The sequence below is a fragment of the Talpa europaea genome (genome assembly GCF_964194135.1).
Source record: "Talpa europaea genome assembly, chromosome: 6".
Lineage (NCBI taxonomy): Eukaryota > Metazoa > Chordata > Mammalia > Eulipotyphla > Talpidae > Talpa > Talpa europaea.
In genome coordinates, this window is record NC_140072.1 from 111,697,975 (window position 1) to 111,716,443 (window position 18,469).

At 34.8% G+C, this 18,469-nt stretch overlaps 1 protein-coding gene across 2 annotated transcripts in view; it reads right to left on the reverse strand.

Moving 5' to 3' along the window:
- Positions 1-18,469, reverse strand: part of KLHL1 (kelch like family member 1) — a gene marked incomplete at both ends in the record, with an annotated part of 240,056 nt that overhangs the window by 141,433 nt on the left and 80,154 nt on the right. Inside the window, 2 exons of one of the 2 annotated variants that reach the window (XM_084234748.1) lie at positions 4,928-5,064; positions 17,679-17,861. In XM_084234748.1, the coding sequence (XP_084090874.1) occupies positions 4,928-5,064; positions 17,679-17,861 (320 nt within the window). The remainder of the gene's footprint in view (positions 1-4,927; positions 5,065-17,678; positions 17,862-18,469) is intronic. The other variant, XM_084234749.1, reaches the window with a different exon arrangement.

Here is an 18,469-nt window from a genome sequence, read left to right on the forward strand (position 1 = left end):
CATCTTTAAGTGCGGAGATCATCACCTCCTTTCTGTTGTGTGAAGTACCACCTTTTCCCTCCTTGATGACTTAGATACCTAAATGCAGTATAAATATCCCCATCTGTGCCATTACTCTTTCGAATTTACTACCATGTGAATTCTCTGTAAGTTTGCTATTGAATTTTGGGCTTTTCTCCTATTAATCTGTCAATATTAATCGGTTTGTCTGGCCAGTCTTAGAAGAGTCCCGATGTAATGGTGGTATATTCCTCTGTGTCCTAATGTTAGTAAATCATAGTTGCTAATTCTCTTCCTAGTCAGCTGCATAGATTTAATACAGTACCTATCAAAGAGTTTAATCTAAAACAGCCTGTCACTCAATACTCAAGGGAATTTTGGTTGGGAGAACAGCAACAAGCAAAAAGGATCAGTACATGATTATAATGAGTTACTCAAAATTCTACTGTAAAGGTCATATCACTTTGCCAACCTGCATATCAGACCCACCACAAATATGTTCATTACAGAATTGAACACTTTAGGATATTTGTAGGTGAAACATATATTCTTCAGTTCAGTATAGATGTTGCCTTTCTGTATAAATTAAATATATCTTGAATCCAATTGAGTTTGATTGATCAGATCAGACCTTAGAGATTTGCCTTACTTGGAAACTCAGAAATTAAATATGAGCTTCAGTGTATAATCATAACCCTTCCTTAACAGATACTAAATAGTTTCACACACCTATTTCTTTTTCAAGGCATCTATGAAATCCTATTGCATAAAGCAAAAATTCAGTTTAGTAACAATAAAAAGCTACATAAGATTCACAAAATATACCTCTTGATTATCTATTTGTTACAATAATTTCCCTTTTTGATATTATGTGTTACAGATACATACACATACACACATAGAGGGTTTTTTAAAAAAAATAAGGGAGGGAAATAGTATTTGATGATCATATGCAATGCAGCTAATTTATTTTACTTATTTTTGTTATTTTCCTTACACAGCATTTAAGTTATTTCAACATTATGAAAATTATGGACTCAATCTTTAAAATCTGTGGGTGACAGTAATATATAAAGCCAGTATTTAAAGACTCGATTTCTTAAATTGAGCATAGAATTTTCACATCTATTAAAAACTAGTGTGCTTGCATAATTCATGCCACTTGAATTAAACAAGTAATAAAAATGAAACAAGAATTTACTTTTAATTACAATAAAAAATTCTGAAGGGAGTTTGGAATGTTTAGTCCAAGCTAAATATATTGATATACACTTTTTAATATTAAAGTAGAACATTAAACATCTCAGCTCCTATATGTGTATATTTATTTCATTCAAGTATCTGGTAGTAAAGCAGAAGCTATTTTTACATTCCTTACCATGTACCATCACTTTAATTAAGTTTAGTACTACACAAACTTTTATTTTTTTAACAAGGAATTTAACTCCTCCGTATGATTAAAAGTTTGCCAGTTGGCAGTTTAATTTTCTACCCCTCTTCTTAACACCACTGCTAGATGGACAGCTTCCTTTTTAAAAAACCTGTCCTTATCAGTACTCTACAGGACCTGACGCTTTTCTCGTAACCTTGCAATCCCATCTCACATATTTGTTAGAACTCTATTTCCTTACACGCGAATGAACACAGTATATTTTCAAGCATGTCAGGATAGTAGGGACTATGTAAAAGATAAACCAGAGGGAATTTCTATCAGCCTGAAAGCAACTTTAAATTATGGTGAACCCCAGAACAGCCTTTTCAAATACATTAAATTCTCTCTTATTTCCTCTTTTATTTTCACAATGTGACCATCAATTTAGGGCTAGAACTGAAACGTACACACGCAGACAAACAAAATAGTAGCCCTCAAAATTTGGTGTACACTGTTTGTTTGTTTGTTTATTTATTTATTTATACAAGCACTGGGTACAGTCAGAAGAATGAGAGGGTGAGAGAATTCACCAGAGCCAGAACAGGGAAGACAACAGGCAGACTGATGAAATACACTGCTGAAGGGAGCAGTGGGCGAGGCAGGAGAGGTCTGTCTGCCATGTGGGACCCTCGACCGGCAGCAGGGGAATGAACAGGTGCCGCACAGTCTGCGGGCAGCTTTGCCGCCCAGCGCTCAACCGCTGCACCACCAGGGGAGGCCCAGTGTACACTGTTTTCTAATGAAGAAATATTAGGAGATGTATATATCCTACTATCATATCATACTAGAACAAGATAACAAAGGATAATTATGAACTGTGTATTAGAAAGTGCCATAAGGGAAACTAAAGTTCCCTAAGTGAAGAGAGTGTATATAATTTAGCCTATTGTTCCCAGAGCCCATTTGTGGTCTACTAACACATAGTAGGCATGTAGTAGAACTTGAGAATAAGTCAATGCACCAAAGCACAAAAACTATTCAACATTTATGATTTTGAATAGTAGGCACCATAGCCACCTGCAGAAACAAGCATTATATTGGAAGGAAGAATGAACCAAAGCTGTAGTGAGCCTCTGTATAGCAACATGGGACTCAATTTAAGCTACCCCAACTCTTTTGAGGGCAAATAGTCACAAGCTACTCTAAGGAATTCCATCATAACTTATACTCTACAAAAAACATCAACTCAGTAGAGAAAATGCCTTTCAATTTGTCTGACATTTATTCTAGTAATAGATTCAACATTTTACTAATGATTTTTGTCAGAATACTTTATCTCACTGACAGGGTTGCATTAAAAAGTTCAAAGGCTCTTAAGCAATGAAAAAAAAATCTGTCCCTTCATATTAACTTAAAAGGAAACAAAGTTCTGATTCATCTCATGATGGTTTTGTGAATGATTATTGAAAATATTAATATGCAACTATAAAAAAAAAGTTTGGGTAGTCTGTTTTGCATCATACTTAGCCAGTGAAAAATGTTCATCTGTAGAATGTGTAATGTTCAGGATGGAATTTCTGAAGTCCTATACATTTCTAACTTCCTATATAATTTGAAAGTAGAATGAGAAAATATAAACATTTTTTCTCTGATTTCATATTTCTGATGATGTTTTACAAAATAATGCTACAACAATCGAACAATCTTCACTAGTATTAATCAGATGGATTATTATAAACAAAAAAAATCCCTATCTCTTTTTAAAATAAATAAAATTATAGAAAAAGAGGAATGATTAGGATGGGGTTTCTCCAATATCTTGCCATGCATAATTGTTCACTAGAGAAAATTCTTTAAGGTCCAGTCATCTCTCTTCAAATCAAAAATTACTAAATTCTACAATCATTGAGGCATATCTGAGTCAAAAATTCAATCAAAGCTACTTTTTATCCATTAATTTTTCCTTAATTTCTAACCTAATGAAATAAATCAACTACACACTGTTTTTACAAGTTTTATAGACTGTCTAGATCTCATGGTTCCTTCATTTAAATCAGTTTGAAGCACTCATCACTCTCTAGTGAACACATTACTTCATATATAGTTAACTATCAATTCTTGACAGCTGATTTTCCAAATTTCTCTAAAACCTCTTCCACCTCATATTTTAAGAAAATACTACTGAATGACTGACACTTTATAATTCTTACAGCTCATTCATTTCGCCCTTTACTGTGATGCATTTATTTTTAACCTTTTGAGAAAACTCTTAGAGATCAACTAACAAGCTGGCAAAATAGACACAGGTAACGTCATTCTTTCCTGCTAAGCCATTGCTCACTTGATCTCTCTTCTATTGTTATAATTTGTTACATTGCATGTACCAAAGACAAGATAGTTTATGTTTTGACTAATATTCTCCCACTATTACCATGTAAATGATGCTAATCTAAACATGTCTATAAATGAACAATTGGAAGTTATTCAACCACCAGGGAAATATGGATATCACAGAAAAGGCCAAAGTGGCAACTGAAGGGCAGCTTTGTATACCATCTGTCCTCCACAAAGCAGAGCCAAATCTGGGTCATTACATTCAGCAGGGAGCTTTGAAATACTTTCCAACTTTGTGCAGCACTATGATGACTGTCTTTTGACCTAGTTTTGCACATGAGAAATGCAAGGCTGCCAGGCAATGGAGGCTGTAACTGTTGGATCTATGCCTTTCTGTTGCTGGAAGGATCCCTAAATTGTAAGCTTCGTGATTCTTTCCCTTTCAAGGAAACAATAATGTGGTTATGCCTGCAATCTCTTACTGAGAGGCCAATGATCCTTTATATTACTATTTCAGGTTGCATACAAATTGAAATTGACCAAGCAGGTCTTAACTTCCTTCAGCGTGAGAATTTAGACAGACTTCTTCCTGACTCTAGGCCTTTAACCTCACTTTTCTTAAAGCATCCACTTTATGAAACTTGTAATTGTAAATTCTCTCTCTACTCTTTTGAGATGTAAATCATTTTAAAAGCCCCATGCAGGTTTTACAATGCAGGATTATTTTTCTCATGGGTCTGGAAGCTGTCTCTCTGAAATGGCAACATCAAGGGATGTAGCACTCCTATCTCCCCCAGTTTTTTTTTTTTTAATTGAGGTAACATTAGTTATAATACTGCCTGATTCAGAAGTATAGGGTCAAACCACTTCAGACATATGTTACCACGCCACACCTACCAACAGTTCTCAGTCATATTCCTTTAGCCCCCTCCCCTTTGTGCTCCACTTTCTCCAGTTCCCTTTATAAGCCTAAAATTTTGCGCCAGATTATTAGGGTTTGCTCTTGGCTTGGTTTGCCTGAGCCTTTCTTTAGTTTCTCTATATTGCATATATGAGTGAACCCATCTGGTATTTGCCTTTCTCCTTCTGGCTTATTTTTGCTTAGCATAATCACTTCTAGTCCCATTCATGGTTTTCCAAATGGAAATTGTTCAACTTTTTTTTTTTATTGTTAAATCTTATTTCACACATCAAAGTGAAGGTATATGTTTTTTACTGTACCTGTATATGCAAATTGGACAAGATCCCAGAGGGCATTGGGGTCTATGCCTTCCATCTTGATCTCCTCTTGCTTGGCCTCACAAACATCACTTGTAAACATGGCAGCAAAGTAGTCGGAGACTGAACTCAGAACAAGCCTGAAAGAGTCATAGGATCTAGTTTAGGTCATGAATGCAAAGTGTAAAAATGCTGTCAACAAGTACACAGCACATATGAATATCTTTCCATCCTTATCTACCTGTCTATCATCTCTCTCTCTGTCTCTCTCTCTCTCTCTCTCTAGCCGCCATCTTTTATCTATCTACTTATTGCATTATGGAGGGGTGTGCTTGAAAAATTGATTTAGGAATTTTTTTCCAACCTTTGGTCACAAAGCATTTTGGTATATTTTCTTATATAATTTTTTAGTATTTTTTCCTTTCACATTTCGAGCTTTCCTTTTGGATAGAAATTCAAATTTATTTATCTTTATAGTTTCACCACTTTTTAGCAGATTATCTACTAAAGAAAGTAATTTGTCCTAGTGGATTACTACTATGTATATCATGTATTTGTGATCTGAATATATGTGTTCTCTTTTCAATTTCTTTTCTTTTTTGCTTATTTGACTGTTCTTGTGCCAAAACATAATTATAAATGTCTTTATAACCAATAAGTCAATCCTTCTCCTTTATTTTTATTTAATTATTGTGGGTTTTTATTCTTCAAAATCAGTTTACACTAAATTTTTTGAGAGCTTCAGATAAGTCAAAATGAATTTTGATTAAACATACACAGAATTCTCTTTCTAGGACTCTCATTACACATATTTCAAAAATTAAGAGTAACTCACAGATTGTTGACTATTGGTTCATTTTAGACACAATCTATCTTTTACTCTGGGGTGTTTAACTATACTTAATTTCAAGTGTTAAAATTTTCCAAATCTCGGGCCTCCCCTGGTGGCACAGGTGGTTGAGCACAGCGCTGTGAAACTGTAGTCAGCCTCTGTAACGCGGGTTCCATCCTTACCGGCCGGCAAGGGTCCCACATGGCATAGCAGACCTCTCCTGTCACTCCCGCTGTTCCCCTCAGTAGTGTATTTCATCAGTCTGCCTGTTCTGTTCCCCACTCTGTCTCTGGTGAATCCTCTCCCCTTTCCGCACATCTGGCCTATACCCTGGTACTTGTATAAATAAATAAATAAATCTTTATTTTTTTTCCAAATCTCTCTTGATATTCCCATTGTTTTGTTTATTATATCTGTTTTTTTTTTCTGTAGCTATTTCAAAATTTGTTCCTATTTAATTTAATGTCCTTCATGGATAAGTTTAACAACTAAATTATATGTAGGCTGGTTTTCATTGAGTGATGTCACTCTTTATCATAGATTATATTTTCTTTCTTTTCCCCATGTATTACATTTTAGTTGTATAGAAATACTGTCCACTCTTCTAAAAAAGGAGAGTATAAAAAGAAAGCAACATTTTAATTTTCAGGTTTTTAAGTTTTTTTTTTAAAGATTTATTTATTTATTTATTTATTTATTTATTTATTTATTTATTTATTTATACAAGCACTGGGTACAGTCAGAGGCGCGGGAAGGTGAGAGAATTCACCAGAGCCAGAGCGGGGAGCAGAGCAGGCAGAAGGACCGAAGTACACTGCTGAGGGGAGCAGCGGGCAGCAGAATAGGTCTGCGCGCCATGTGGAACCCTTGCCCCAGGGCCAGGGATTGAACCGGCACTGCAGAGGCCATGGGCAGCTTCGCAACCCAGCGCTCAATCGCTGTGCCACCAGGGAGGCCCAGGTTTTTAATTTCTTAATTATTTTATGCCAACAACTTTTTTATAGTTAAAAAATATGTATTTTGTTTTTTGGTGATTTGTTGTCCTTTTAATGAGTGTTAAGATTTTCATATACTTAACAAATTTTAGTGGAAGTGTAAATTTTAAAAATATTTCAGCATAGCAGTTGGCATTACTTCTTAAAGAAAGATAATTGGAAATAAGAGTACTATAATTGATGTGTATTTTTCATGGTTGTTTGCATTAATTCTGGAACTTCTTTCTGAGTAAATGAAATTAGTATATTTTTGAAGATCAATGAGAAAAGTTACTCATTGATAGAAATAGAATTACAAATATGAAAAGGGAGAGAACATTTCTTAAACCCTATAATGTTAGGTTAATGTTGGAGGAATCAGTATAAAATTTGTACTTCTTAATATTTAAAAAATAGAAATATGCATATGAGTTTACACATGTACATTAAGGGCACATTGGAAAAATAACAGGAATAAAACAAGGAAAACATAAGATGTTTGTATTCCCAAAAGTAAGTAAATGCTCAAAAAGTGATTGGCATATGTCAAAAGAACTAGTTGTTATGCTTACATCTGTAATCTAAAGAACAGTAAATTTTGGAGTCACTTTTCTTTCTAAGAACATTGTAAGAGAAAAGAGAGTAAGAAAGATCGACATAAGGCATCAATTCCTTATATTCTTAAAATTTGACACAATATTATGACATGTATATTTCAAATATTTATTACATAGCAATTTTATTAATCAGTGTCAAATGATCAATCTTATGAACCGATCCATAAATTACTACAAACCACATCAATGTATATATAAACATACATATATTCATACACACACATCTTTCCTATAACAAAGAAGTATATTGACATAAAGTAATGTAAGAGTTTTATTTTCAGCAATGTCACATCTTATGAAGAAAAAATGTGACACAGAATTCAATCTTAATTACATGAAATCTTCTCAAGCAACTATAATATACAAAATATGCTATATGTCTCTAACCTGACAAAACAAACACAGAAAAGTTTATATTGTATTCTGTGAAAAATAATATTTGAATTAGATTTTAGAAAAGTGGCACGATGCAAAACAAGTAATATCTTTATACCTTTATATAGCTTTCATTAATGTAATGAAAGCAGGAGAAAAAGTGCATAAATAAGTGAATGCATGAAACCATTCTGGAAAATCTCTTATTGAGGTCACAACAAATTTATTTCCTTCCATTTCTATTAAACTTTACTAAGCCCCTCTCCAATTTATTGTGGTGTTTGACATTATCAACCTCCCACTCCTTCTCTAAATCCCTTTTCAGCTAACACAGTGTAGAATTTCTTATCTAAATTTACTTTTATTCACTAACTCCTATTCTGACTCCTTGACTCTTCCCCTTCACCACAGGTTGTTTCCTTGGTAATCTAAATTCTGGGCTTAATATTTGCTGTTTCATAATCATCCTTGAGAAGGGCCTTTATTATGGAAGTTATGATGGCTCTAAATTGTGCCTTCTATCTTGAATGCCTATCATCCAAAATTGGCCACCAGTTGCCCCAGCAGCTTTTCAGGAGGACCTGAACTGAATTCAGTCTACTCTATGAGATTTCCATTCATATTTAAATCCTCGTTTCTAATTGATGCATCACCAGTAGAAGGAAATTTCATAATAGATATGATGAAGTCATCAAGTGTATTTCCTTGTGCTTCATAGCCTATATCAAATGAAACTCTCCTTTTATATCAGACTTTGCAACTGAGACTCTATTATGAGGAATACTTATGCCACCAGTGCAAGTGACATTAGCACCTTACTTCTTAGCTTCTCTGTCTCTGTAGAGTCACATGGTCCAAGAGACTGTATCACTTGTTGGGAGTCTATATACTCATGTTCCTCTTACTTTATCCTCCAACCTCCACAGCTCATTCCCAACTCTCAACCAATGGCGAGAACTCTGAAATCACTAATAAAACCATGTTATAAAATGCTGCCTTTTCTCAGGGTCTGAGACTTGTCTTGGGTAAAGATGCAGCGAGGTTCTGCTGAGACTATATCCTTATTACTATACCCCTTCCTTTTTTCCATCCTACTTCCTTTCTTCTGAGGAAATTTAAATAAGTCATGTAAACTGAATTCAATCTCCTGTCTAATTCCAGGGAACCTAACTTATGACACTCCTCTTGAAAATGTTTCTGAGTACCTATCTTACTCTATAATAATATAATCCTTATTTAATGATTGGGTTAACTCTATCAGCTTCCTAGATCAATCAGTTTTTTGTCTGCCTGTTTTTTTTTTAAATATATTTTCTAACAGCGTATGATTTTTTAGAACTAACTTTGTAAATTATGATAGGTAGTCAGTTGTAGTTATTAATGCATGACTTGTGTAGCCAGACTGCCTAGCACTGAATTTCATTTTCACTCCTTATTAAATGCATAACTTGAATAAATGTCTTCATTTCTCCATTATTATTTCTATAGAAGAAAAAGCAGGGAAAATAAGAATTTCCCTTTCCAGCAGGTCAAAATGATTTAATAGATGCAAAGTGCTTCAAAAAGAATGGGCACATACACAGTGAGTGTTCACCAGCATCATTACCATCGCTGTCGTCGTTGTCATAGTCATGACCTCCATCATTGACTTCTGTTGTCCCCCTCTTTCTTTAAAAAGATTTATTTATTTATGCATACAAGAACTGGGGTTTAAGCCAGAGATGTGGGAGGAGAGAGGGTTCACCAGAGACAGAGTGGGCAACAGAACGGGAAGACTGAGGAAATACACTGCTGAGGGGAGCAGAGGGTGAGACAGGAGAGGTCTGCTCACCATGTGGGTTGCTCCAAGGCCGGCGGGGATCGAACCAGCACTGCAGAGGCTGTAGACAGCTTCAGAGTGCTGCACTCTGAAAGCCACGAGGCAGGCCCTGAAAGCTTTTTCTTTTTTTTTAAGATTTATTTATGTATACAAAGAGCTGGGGTACAAGCCAGCAGCGCGGAAGGGTGAGAGGATTCTCCAGAGACAGAGTAAGGAGCAGATCAGGCAGACGGAGCAAGGGGAGCAGATGGAGACAGGTGAGGTCTGCTGCACCATGTGAGTTGCTCCCTGGCTGGGCTGGGAATAGAACCTGCGCTGCCTCCACGGACAGCTTCACAGTGTTGAGCTTAACCCGCTGTGCCACAGGGGTGGCCATGAAAACTTTCATAATTATCATGTTACTCATTTATTTATTGATTATTTCCTGCATTTGGAATCAAAACCACATATTTCAGTTGCTGTTATTTGCAATTATAGTATTTCTTAATTATCTTATGGGTTACTCTGTCTTCCTCAAGATTATTGCAAACATCATGAGAAGTATCATGTTTAATAATCCTTTTGCATCACCAAAATGGTATAGACCAATGGCACAATATTTTTGATAAATATTTTCTCTTAATTAATGAAAGAAAGGGAGCTTCATGTACTGCTGAATATCATTGGTAGGCAAAAAGAAGACATTAAAATGATGTCCACATGATGGGAAAGCAAAAGAAAGTTTTCTAGCTTTTATTGAGATATTATTGACATATGTAAGTTTGCTGTACAATCTGATGACTTTATGCACATATATATTGAATTTATTATCACACTTTATACTTACAACTGCTGCATCCTATTGATGAGCTGATACCCTTATCAAAAATGTCATGACCACTTTTGTCTATTATTATCATTTTTGGCTTACAGTCTATTCTGTTCGATATAAATATAGCTGTCCTTGATCTTTTTTGGTTTTTATTTGTTCGGATTATCATTTTCCATCTCTTCAGTTTGAGAGCTATGTGTGTTGTTAAAGATGAAATGAACATACTATGGGGAACATATAATTGACTCTCATTTTCAAGCCATTCATCCACTCTATTGTTTTTATCAGATAATTTAATTTAATTATATGTGTAGTAATTATTGATAGATAAGGATTTATAATGACATCCTTGTTGTTTTCTTACAGCTTTGACATTCACTTGTTCCTTTCTTCCTCTTTTGCTGTCTTTATGAATGGATGAGTTTCTATAGTGTTATCTTTTAATTCCTTTAAGTATCTACCATAGGTTTTGCTTTGTGGTTACCATCAAGCTTACATAAAATATCTTATGAGTATAATTGCTTATTTTAAACTGATAACAACTTAAGTTTGATGATATAAAAAAAAAACCTTACTTTTTGGCTCCCTGTGCCATATTTTGATGTCACAATTTACCTCTTTATGGTATAATCATTAAATAAATTTTATTAATATAGCTATCTTAAATAGTGTTGTCTTCTAACCTTTAGGCTATGGGTAAGTGTTTAGTACGCTATCATATTATAGTTTAGATCACACTGAGTTTGATTATATATTTAACTTTACCAATATGGTTTATATCTTTATGTTTCTATGTCATTAATTTCATTTAAAGAACCCCTTCCAGCATTTTTGTAAGGCAGGTCTAGTGGTGATGTACTCACTAAGCTCATGAAACTCACATTGGTGTCTATGCATTTGACAAATTTGGTGTCTCTTCCCGATGCCTTTGGCAGATTCTGGGTGGGTGTCCTTGTAGTATCTGCAGGCAGACTTCCTGTGGGGGTCCTTGAGTGGTCAGGTCTTATACTTAGGCACAGCTAATATATAAGGTCAGACTCACTTGAGCCTGAGGAGGCAGCCAGGAGCTTTAGGTCACTTGAGATGAGCCTCAAACTATTGGATTTGAGGTGATTGACCTCGATATGCATCCACAAGGATAAACCTGGGTGTTTGATTCATACTGTACAACACGGCAATAGGGACCACTAAGTCAAGTCAGGCATCTGGGTCCATAGGGTCAGATTTGGTTTCAGGATATTTTGAGAACTTAGATTCATGGAAACCAGACAGGAAGTTCGCCCATGTGGGTGTCTTGATGCTAGGGTGAAGTGGAAGCCTGGCCCATGGGAGTCAGCCTGCAACCAGGGGTCTTGGAGCCAGTTCGAAGGTTTGTTGTCCTGTACAGGTCTGATGCTGGGGTGAGCCTGAGTATGCGGGAGACTGCTTCTTGCCTAGGTCTCATGGGGTTTGTATGGCATTAGGGAGGACTGGGGACCTGTGGGACAGTAGCTGCTTCAGTGCTAGGGTGACTCAGAAGTCTGGTTCTCTGGTGTTTGACCTGATTGTGTCCAGCTAAGATCCTGGGTTCACAAGAGCCTGCCTGTGGTTGGTTTCTCAAGAGCTGCTTAGGAAGCTGCAGTCAGAGGAACCTCCTTGGACAATGGGCCAATGGGCCTCCTGGACAATGGGCCAGTCTATCCTCTGGGATAGACTGAGAGCCTGGGCTTATGGAAGCTTTAGGGCTACAGACAATGCCTAGGCTGGGGGAATTACCTGCATCCACAGAAACCAGGAGCTAGAATATTTTTTCTCCAGTTTGGACAGATTTTCCTATTTATTTCTGTCCAAGATGCTTATAATAATTACTAAAGGGGGGCCTCCCTGGTGGCACAGGCAGTTGAGCACAGCACTGTGAAGCTGTCCGCAGCCTCTGCAGCATGGGTTCAATCCTGGCTGGCAGTGGAGATACCCACGTGGCACGGCAGACCTCTCCTGTCTCACCCACTGCTCACCTCAGCAGTGTATTTTAGTCAGCCTCCCTGTTCTGTTCTCCACTCTGTCTCTGGTGAATCCTCTCAACCTCCTGCACATCTGGCCTGTACCCTGGATCTTGTATGCATGAATAAATAATAAAATCTTAAAAAAAATTAATTAAGACAATAAAGGCTAGGGCCTCCCCTGGTGGTGCAGCGGTTGAGCGCTGGGCTGCGAGGCTGCCTGCAGCCTCTGAAGCGCCGGTTCATTCCCCAGCCGCCAGCAAGGGTCCCACAAAAAAAAAAAAAAAGAAAGAAAACAAAAGAAAACAAAGACTAAAGGGGGAAAAAGTACACAAACTGAACTATATTTCATTATATACATATGCATACATACACACACATATATATATATATATATATATATATATATATATATACTTTATATACCTAGCTGACTGAGAAATTTGGATGGATGTTGGAATTAACAAAATGAAGATGAGTTATTCTTCTCCCAACAAAAAAATTTAGGTAAATAAACTTTCTATCAGCATGGAAAAACAATACTACTCTCTTACTCCTGAGCATCAATATCTATTTTTCTAATGGAATTTTTTTTACTGTATTTAATATGTTTTAAGTGTTACTAAATAACATCATTTCAATTTCCACTTTTAGCCTCAACTATTTTGGTAATTGAGTTGATATTGATAATGGTGCTTGGTAAAGAACATTAAAATGAAAAATACATTTTGAAATACTAAATTCATTCTCAATAATGAACAAAAATGAAAACAATTTATAATTCATTTGGAAATACACATTGATTTGGTCTCTAGGATAGGATTATATTTTCCTCATCACATATCATTTTATATTTCATTTTATATTTCATTTAATCATAAATTTATTACATGTGGGCCTCCCTGGTGGCGCAAGGGGTTAGGTCGCAGCACTATGAAGCTATCCACAGGCACTGCAGCACAAGTTGCATCCTGGGCTGGCCAGGGAGCTGACCCCCCAGCACAGCAAACCTCTCCTTGTCTTGCCACTGCTCCCCTCAGCAGTGTATTTCAGTAGATCTGCCTGTTCTTTTCCCTACTCTGTCTCTAGTGAGTACTCACACTCTCCGCACCTCTGGCCTATATCATCCCAGTTCTTGTATGCATAAATAAATCTTAAAATAAATGATTGCTAGCTCATCCTAAAGAATTCAAGAATACCTATGTTTATACAATGTTTAAACAAAACACTAGACCTCCTTCATGCTGCTCTATGAGCTCTGCTCCCCAGGAATACGCTTTTTAGGCTGATTGTTTTATATCCTTCCACACTGTTTCTGTACACATAAAGTTAGAAATAACATCATTTCCAACTCAATGGATGTTAGCTATAGAAATTTTCCTGTTTATTTCTGTCCACTGTGCTTATAATAATGGGTAAAGGGGAAAACTTCATAAACTGAAATGCATTACATTACATACTTCTGCATCATAGAAGAGTAGACACTGAATGCCCGATAATTTTTTAATGTTGAAAATTTGACTACCCCAAAATTAATATTGATATTGCCAGTCTAATTTTTAGCACCTAATTTATTGATCACAGGCATCCTACATATGTAAAAACACCTTTATATTTGGTATTCAGTGGTTTGCATTCAAATGTTTTGGTTCACTTGTTTTTAATCAAATATTCTAGGCCATTTGTGAGAAGTCTATATTTATTTTAGGATTTCTCTGAGGGCCTAAAGCAAAGATGAATTCAGAATTTTGATCATTTTTTTTTTTGTGCTAAAACCTATTGAACCTATTGATGTATCATCTTAAGTATTATTAGCCTTTCAGCTCTTAACTACCTAAAAATATGCTTGGCAATTACCTAATGCATCTCCATAGACAAGACATTTATTCAAATTGATAGTTGTGACCTACATCAGGTTAAAAAAAATACATACAATATAACCAGTCTATAAACAAAGGATTTTATAGAACGTCCTTTCATGATAACAATTAATTCAAATATGAATTTATTTTAAAAAATGTATAAGATAATATGAAATTATGACCTATAAAATGATTATTTAGAGAGCGCTTATGATAGAAGCTTTCAGTGTCTTCCCTGAAATAAAAAACATATCTTACTATAAATTATTTTTCTATTGTTTCAAATTACTATAAAGGTTCTTTATTTTCCAGTGTTATCATATACATATGATACTTAGATGATCTAATCAAAATATGAGAATGACTTATAACTCTGTCAGTTTGTTATTATAACTAAGATATTTTAATCTAAAAGATAATTTTACTTATATTTGTTTTATTTTGCAAAAGTATAAATAAGGAGATACAATATACTTTCAAATACTGAAAACAGTGCTTGCCTTTATCTGATGCCCCATAACTATTTTCCCACATATTTTTTAGTGTATGTTTAATTTAGAATCAGAAATATGTAAATTATGTGTAAAATAATGCTAAAAGTTAAAATGATGGTGCAAAGAAAACATGAGTAGCTTAGACTAAACATTTTCTTATCACATTTAAGGAAAGTGTAGATGACTGATAATAATACATTTAATTTAATATCTGTCTAATATAAATATTAAAATGTTCTGAATAATAAGCACTAAAGTACTATTTTGCTCAGATGATTTAGAGTGATCTAAGTCATGAAACATTTTACTTCTCAATCAACTGGATTATTATTAAAAAATACCTGCATAATTAACAAATAATTTAGAAAATAATATAAACGCTCTAGGTAAAAAATAGCAATAAAAAAAACAATGTCGAAAATGAGTAATATAATTGCTTAGTGTATTGATTAAAAGTGTCTCAAGTAAGAAATATCATATTAATACCAATAAAAGGCTGTAAAATAAGATTACATAAATAATATGAAATGTCACTCAATTTAAAAAATATTAATGATCATTTGATGTGCTAATATACTTTTGAGTTGATTTTCTTTAACTTTTAATACAAAAAATATGTGTATGGCCTTTTAACTAATTTGTAAGATAACTGAAACAAATATAGCTACTTTCTCAAATTAAGAATATCTCTCACAATACATTTTTAATATAGAGGTTATTTAGATGATAGCTTAGGGAAATTTGCATATCTGACATATTTTACAGCATATGAATGCCTCAATAATAATTACTCTATGTTAATAGCCCTTGCCAATGGTAATGTAACTTCATAGAAAGATTTGAAAAATATGTGTGAACAGTGTTTTATTAGAATTCTTGCCATAGTTAGCTGACAGATTGAACCCTACATGACCTAAATTAGTTATTCAGTGTCAAGTGTTCCTTTTTATGCATGTCTAGTACATTGGCTCAAATTTGATGTCCACATTTTAATGTTGCTATCCTGGAAGAAATATGGCCTATTTTTCTGGAATCCTTTTAATAGAACACACGTAACTGTATATATGTTATTAAGATAATATAATTTTTGTTCAACATCTGATATTGGCATTTTTTTTTGATTGAGGTAATATTGGCCTATAATACTGTATAAGATTCAGAGATATAGGACTATAGTTCTGTAGATGCATGTTTCCATATCACACCTATCACCAAGGAACTCATATTCTTCAAACATAGTCCACTAGACTCTCCCTTATTTGCTCTCAGCCTCCCCTTCCAACTCTTATAGCCTCAATTTAGGGTAATATAATTTAAATTTTAAAACAAAGAGAAAAGGAGTACATTACAACCTTTTCTATCCATGGATAATTTACCCTCTGTATTAAATTCACTGTTACTAAAGTGTTAGAGGTGATATATATCAAAGTTAATCTAAGGATATTTGAACATATATTCAATCAGTGTCAAAAACTAAATCAAAATTATTTTCTCATTCAAAATGTAAAAATATTGAGCAAAGTATCAATATAAAATGTAATGAATTTCCTAAGTAAACTCATAGTAACACATGTGGCATAAAATAATCAGATGTCCTGTTCATGAAACTTAGAATTCTCAATAATTAAATGTATAGGAATGCTTAAAAGTATACCGGCTTTAAAATACACTGACCTTAAGAATAATGTTATTATGGGCCTCCCTAGTGGCGCAACAGTTGAGCGCTGGGCTGCAAAGCTGCCCGCAGCCTCTGCAGCGCCTGTTCGATCCCTGGCCACCGGCGAGGGTCCCACATGGCACGCAGACCTCTCCTGCCACACCTGCTGCTCCCCTCAGCAGTGTACTTCATCACTCTGTCTGTTCTGTTCCCCGCTCTGGTGAATTCTCTCACCCTTCCACGCTTCTGACTGTACCCCAGCTCTTGTATAAATAATAAATAAATAAATCTTTAAAAAAAATAATATTATTATGTTATAAATTATTAAATGCAAAATAAGTGTGCTGATAAGAAATGTTTTGATTTTTCTAGTTGAAATAGCAACATATACCCAAGATACCTTGATTTCCTTTGAATTTGGGCAAAAAAAGCACATCTCATTTCAGAAGTTAGTTATGCCCTCCACATTAAAATTGATTTCCACTTACTATGATTGTAAGTCACATCAAATTATAGTATCTAACAATGCTAGATATAAGAAGTTTTGTTTCAGAACTATTTATATTTGCTTTATTTCTTAAAAGGAAGATTAATTACAATGGTGTTACAACATGCTTCTTAACAGGAAAAAGTAAAAGAAAAATACTTGATGTCTTTCAAAATGTGGGTTTTCTTTTTAATTTTTTTTTACATTGGTTATTAAAAAAAACAAAAAACAAAATCATTGGTTTACATTGTTGTGTGTGTTTTGGAAGTGTAGGATCCTCCCCTTTCTAGTGATGTTACCACAGTGCTCCCACCACCAAAGCATCCACAGTCCTCCACCTTAGTCTATGATGTTCCCACCCAGTTTTGTGCTTGCCCCTTTCATTCCCCCTCTTGGTGTCTCAGTTCCATAGTCAGCTTCCAAGGGCTACTTTTTTTTAAAGATTTATTTATTTATGCATACAAGAACTGGGGTGTAGACCAGAGGTGTGGGGAGTGAGAGGATTCACCAGAGACAGAGTGGGGAACAAAACAGGCAGATCCACTGAAGCACACTGCTGAGGGGAGCAGTGGGCAAGACAGGAGAGATCTGCTGTGCCATGTGGGTAGCTCCCTGGCTGGAGATCAAACTCCTGCTGCAGTGGCTGCAGATAGGTTGATAGCACTGTATCTTTAACCCCTGTGCCACCAGGGAGGCTCTCAATGGCTACTTTTTGAAGTTGATTTTATCTGACTCTTTGTCTGGTTTCTCAGTAATCTCAGATCTCTGAATATTCTTCAGACTGCATACAAGCCTATCACTTTTAAACATTGGGATAACTATTTCCAATGAAAATGTGTTACTCTACCTATGAGCAGGTATCTTCCGGTTCCCAACAATCAGGATAACATCACAAAGTTGCTGTTGTTTCAAGTAATTTTCCATCTTTCTGAAGGTTTGTTCAGCATGGTGAACAGCCTGATAGAATTCTTCAGAGCTGCTAGAGTCCATGTCACCTTGAGGTGTCAGTGAATGTCCAGTTCCTGGCAGCCTGTAAACAACACATAAGAAAATGTAGTATTTAAAAAGTGCCACCCCCAATATTGTGAGTAAATAAGCAAGGATATTTAAAAAAAATAATTAAAAATAAATGTGCCATCAATTGTACAGAACTACACAGCTATTTTTAGAATTTTCTAGAGAAAGTCAATTCATCTCTCCTTATTTTCATCATTATTAACATGTCAAAATATCTACTTTGGAATCAATGTTTTAATTCAGAATACAATGAGTGAATTATAAATTAACTTGATTTTCTATGCTTAACAGACTTAAAGGATATATTATCTGTATTTATTAGGGCATTCATTTATTAAATCTTAAGTCACAGAAATAGTAAATTACTAACATGCCTATGCTAACTTTGATTATTGATGAAAGGTAATTTAATCCATTTGACATTGAGGCAGATTTCCTAACTGTACTATTCCAAATTAAAATTTTATAAATTTATAGAAGTTGATTCTTTTTTAGTATGAAACATTATGAAATGTGGCTTGTGAAAAGGGTTATCAGCTAAACTATAAAGTATATTGTTAAGGTTCATATTCTGTACCCAACTGTTTAAACAAAAACTAACAAACTAAATGTATTAGCTCA